The sequence below is a fragment of the Dipodomys merriami genome, unplaced genomic scaffold (genome assembly GCF_024711535.1).
Source record: "Dipodomys merriami isolate MVZ:Mamm:240054 unplaced genomic scaffold, mDipMer1.0.p SCAF_69, whole genome shotgun sequence".
In the NCBI taxonomy this organism is placed as follows: Eukaryota; Metazoa; Chordata; class Mammalia; order Rodentia; family Heteromyidae; genus Dipodomys; species Dipodomys merriami.
In genome coordinates this window covers 1,240,664-1,245,631 of record NW_027206279.1, presented here as the reverse complement: position 1 = coordinate 1,245,631, position 4,968 = coordinate 1,240,664, and the positions used below count along the sequence as shown (strand labels likewise).

Here is a 4,968-nt window from a genome sequence, read left to right as displayed (position 1 = left end):
GGACGGGGCCGGGGCGGGCGGGGCGGCACGGGACGGGACGGGACGGGGCGGGGAGGAAGACGGGCCGCTTTACCTGACCCGCAGCCGCTCCCGCCGCCTCAGGAAGCCGCGCTCCTGACGGAGCGGGGCGGCCGGCGCCGTCCTCGCGAGGCCCCGCCCCCAGCACGCGCGGCTGTTTGGGGGCGGTGCGCAGCGGGCCGATTGGCAGGCGTCTGGACCAATGAAAACGCCCAGCGGCTCCCCGGCGGGTGGAGGCGGGCGCAGGCGCGGCGGGCCGCCCAGGGAGCCGCCGCGGCGGCGCCGGACCCCGCGCGCGGCGGGCGGTGTTCGCGCCCGCGCCGCGCTCGGCCGGCCGAGGGGATGGCAGCTTCGGGCCCGAGCCCGGCCGGTGGCGGCTGCGGCGGGACCCCGGCCACGCGGGCCTGGGCGCTGCCCCCGCGCCCGCCGGGGACGAGCGGTTCCCCGCGGAGGAGCCTGCGCCGCCCGGACGCCTCCCCGGTGGGACCGGCCGGGGACTCTGGGCCTTCTCCTGCGAGCCGGCCCCGTCCGGCGTCGTCGGCCAGCCCACGTCCGCCTGCGGGAGGCCGCCGGGAGCAGGAGCCGGAGGCTCCGGAGCCGAGGACGGACGCGGTCCGAGCGGCAGACGCCGGGGCTGACGGAGAGGATCGCGACGCCGACGCCGCCGGTCCCCAGAGCGCCTCACCGGGACGACCGCGGGGACCCGGCTGCTCCCCGAGCCCGACCCCGCCTCAGAAGACCCGGCTGTCCCCCGAGCCCGACCCCGCCTCAGAAGACCCGGCTGCCCCCCGAGCCCGACCCCGCGGGGGGACCCGGCTGCTCCCCGAGCCCGACCCCGCCTCAGAAGACCCGGCTGCCCCCCGAGCCCGACCCCGACCCCGCCTCAGAAGACCCGGCTGTCCCCCTGGACCCGAACCCGCCTCAGAAGACCCGGCTGCCCCCCCCGACCCCGCCTCAGAAGACCCGGCTGCCCCCCCCGACCCCGCCTCAGAAGACCCGGCTGCCCCCCCGACCCCGCCTCAGAAGACCCAGCTGCCCCCCCCCGACCCCGCCTCAGAAGACCCGGCTCCCCCCACCCGCCTCAGAAGACCCGGCTGTCCCCCCCCCCCGACCCCGCCTCAGAAGACCCGGCTGCCCCCACCCGCCTCAGAAGACCCGGCTGTCCCGCCCTGACCCCGCCTCAGAAGCTCCCCGCCAGGGAAGCCACCTGGGAAACTTGTCAGGAGCAAAGCGAGACCGCTCTGATCTGATGGAAAGAAGGTTTTTCCAGGGCTGGAGTTGGATCTTAGTTGTGTCCGCTTGTCTTGTTGTCTTGTTGAGTCCTGCCTTGAGCCGAGGCTGGTTTCATTGCTGTGCACCTGGGGCTGGCTTTGAACTTGCAGTCCTCTGGCTCAGTCTCTAGTGTGCTGGGCTTACAGGTGTATACCACCTCTCCCAGCTTCCAGCTACATTTTAATCTTTGTAGGAATCTCTTTAAGTGCACCAACAAAATTATACGGCATTAGCCTTAAAAAAGCCACAAAGCGTATGATAACAATTTTAAGTACTATTCCAGCATTATTCTGGCAGATTTATTAAGAGATTCCCAAGTCCTGATCTGACCTCTTAATAAAATTCAGAAATCTTGTACTTGATCCAAGCTTAGAGGACGGTCAGGGCAGGAGACAGTATTAGTAAGGTTTTCAACACTGTCAAAAAAATACCTGAGATGATCAACTTAAAATCTGAGAAAGGTTTATTTTGAATCACTATTTTCAGGGGTCTCAATCCATGGTTGCTTGGCCCTGTTGCTTTAGGCCTGTGGCAAGTCACAGTACCATGACAGCAAGAAAGCATTGGAGGACACTTCTTACCTTATGATGGCCCAGAAGCAAAAGAGAAAGAAGCCATAGTCCTAGAACCTGCTTCAAGTGCACCATCCCACCCCTGAAGTTACCTAACCATGGGCCCAAAGCAATTGCTGTCTAGAATCTAAGGGATATCCAGCTCAATAACATCCATCCTTCACTTATGCCCAGATGGATCAGCCTTGAAGAAGTAATTTGGTTAACTAGCAAAGTAGGTAATATCCCCACTTCATAGATGGAGAAACTGATGAGCAACAGAGTAACAACTGAGATACAAGGGGTGGGGGAGAAATGGAATGCAGAAATTCACTTTGGCTCCTGTCACTACCTTCAACAACCAGCAACATTCCTGTCCTCAGAACACCTCACCTTAGCTTTTCTTGAAAGACTAAGTCATCTCTTTCTTAGAAGAAGGAGTGAAAGAGAAATTTAAGCCAAGCTTTGGACTCAAATGTGTTCTATAATAAAGTTTCTCCATCCTGTGACCATGACTTGCTACAAATGAAAGCCAAAGGTGACAGAGTCAACAGCTAATGGCTTTCTTTTAAAAGTGAGAGATATGGGTCTTTCTAATGTAAGTTCCAGCTCTTCAAGACACACTGCCTATATAAATTGCTTAGCTGAATGGCAAAGACCTGCTACAGCAACTAGGAGCTGGCAATAAAGCCTAAGAAGTAGCAATAGGAAATTCGTGGAGCAGGGAGCAGGGCTAGGAAATGGACTTCTCTCAGAAAAGGGCTGCCTCTGCCTCTAACAGGAACAAACCATTCTAGAAAGTACCCAGTACTTCATCTCACTATCTATGTGGCTCAGCCCAAAGCACCTTAACAATCTAGATTGCTTTACTAATTTGTCCCTGGCTGGGAATAGCAAAGTTATCACAAAGCACCTGCCACAGGACCACTTTCTTCCCAGCTAAATTTGTACACACTACTTTCCCCAAGATAGATTTAGCCTTTATTTCAGTCATAAGACAAATCATGTGAGAGAAAGCCCATCCACAGAAAACAACAAACATGAAAGCAATGACAGCATCCCTCTGAAATGTAGGGCACTGGGAGCCAGCCTAATCTCCAAGATGCTTCTACCTCATCCGCCCTGGGTTGGATAATCAGCTTTTCTCATCTGAGCAGCAGATAAGTGCAACTTGCCTACAGCGGATCCATCCCAGTACATACTGTTGTATGGATAATAGCTCCTCAACGCCCACTGTCTCCCTGGAAATGGCATTAAAATGCTGATCTTACCAATATATCTGAGGAACTCAGACAGAAAAACAAGGCATTGTGCTGAAATGTTGTCAAGGAGAATTCAAGGCCTGGGAAAAGTGAGAACTTAGAAAGTGAAGATACTTGCTTGAGCCAGCAATGCAACTTTGCACCGAAGGAGCTCCTCTTCTGATGTGTCATCCATGTTCACTTATTACCAGCTCAATCCAAAGAGGATTGGAAATGACAGGTTATCCTTGTCACATTGCAATGTGTAGGTGAATGTTGTGGAGGCTGATAAAATGTTTTCATACTAACAAGATTTTTTTTAGCTTGCCTACAGAAATTTTAAAAATATCTTACATGCCACCTGACATACCACATGGAGAAATCCCTCACACTTAACTTCAGACATTGCATTTATGCTATCATTTTATAGAAAGCAAGCAAGAACTTGAATCTCAAGCTGAAGCATGGAATTGCTGTTTGAGAAAGCTTAGGTTTGACTCCACAGGGAAACATCACAGTGACTACAGCTCTCTGAATACAGGAGTGTTGAGCAAAGTGTGACCCAAAGATCCATGCCAAGAGACACATCAGACACCAAAGCAGGACCTGCAGGAGGTGAAATCCTACAGTCTTGTCATTAGCCGGCAAGACAGGCTTGGTGGGTTGCTTTGGCAGAGGGTCATTTGGGAGCCGTAAGAGCCACAAGACTACATCCCCAAGGGCAGGAGAGAGAATAGCAGGCTCCCTAGCGATCTGCTCTGCAGTGAGCAAGTCCACAGTGAGATCAGGGAATAGTCTGGGCAGAACTTCAGACAATACGGTGTAATCATGTTCTGAGCCTAGCACAGTAGCATACAGAGGAATGGGTCACACAGAGCCAAAAGCAGCAGACTACAGAGAACAGCTGCAGCCTCAGAGTTTTTTTTTTTTATTATAAAAGTGTTTTTTATTATAAAAGTATCACATGATTGTTGTGATTTGAAAAATACAAGAAAGCACACGAAAAGAAGAAGTTATGATAATCCCACTGCTTATTTAATTGTAATTTTTTCTTGAACCCTGCTGATATGAGGCCCTTTTCTAGGCACTGGATATGAAAAGTCAGCACTGCCTGCCCTTTTTGAGCTTGTACTGCCTGAAAGGAGAAGGATTAGTGATATAATCACACAAAGGAAAACAGCATCACTTCCCAGCCTAAGAACCACAGGAAAAGGAATGTAGCCTCCAAAAGCAAAAAGAAAGGAACATGGCCAGACTCACGGCATGAGCGGAAAAGCCTGAGAAGGCTGCCTAAGGAGTTGCCCAGGAATTGATTGGTCAAAAGAGAGGGATAGAGATCCAGGCAGAAAGAATGAATACAAAGAATGAATACAAAGCTCCTTGGCAGGAGAGACCCAAGTGTACTGAAGGACCAAGAGAAGTCAGGGTAAGAGAGCAGAGCAAAAGAAGGTGGGGCCAGGCTACGCACAGTTACATGTACGTGTGTGTATGTTAATTTCAGTTCATTCCCAGTGGTGTTACCTTTTTAAACTATAACATCAGAGAAGTAAAAATTACATCATTTAAGTTGTCATTTAAGAGGACAAATATGCATCAACCTTGTTTTTCACTTGTTTTCACTTGTTTTTCAGAAAACAAGACCTCTTCCCTGGTTGAAAGCTGCATGGTATTGTTCGTGTGAATTGAAGGCATCTGGAATAGCCTCACTGTTGAAATATCACTTGCAAATGTTCAGCCAAGGTATGTAATATCCCCTTGCTACTCAGCCCTGAGGGAAGAAAACATTCATGTGCAAGAGCAACCTATCCACTAGTGTTAGCCATTAGTTTTAGTTCCATTTAATACATAGGACTCAGATAATCTTGGCTATTCACAAATGGCTGCAT

At 51.8% G+C, this 4,968-nt stretch overlaps 1 protein-coding gene across 1 annotated transcript; it reads left to right on the top strand.

Annotated features, from left to right (window-relative positions):
- The first annotated feature begins 220 nt into the window (after positions 1-220).
- LOC138816145 (WAS/WASL-interacting protein family member 1-like) lies at positions 221-4,508 on the top strand. Its single transcript, XM_070005683.1, has 2 exons — positions 221-3,351; positions 4,167-4,508. Exon 1 carries the CDS (start codon positions 221-223, stop codon positions 1,418-1,420), a length of 1,200 nt encoding a protein of 399 aa, XP_069861784.1. The 3' UTR covers positions 1,421-3,351; positions 4,167-4,508.
- Positions 4,509-4,968: the final 460 nt, after the last annotated feature.

What these genes read in the sequence shown, in the direction of transcription:
- LOC138816145 (XM_070005683.1), top strand. Translation starts at nt 221, where the DNA reads ATGAAAACGCCCAGCGGCTCCCCGGCGGGTGGAGGCGGGCGCAGGCGC.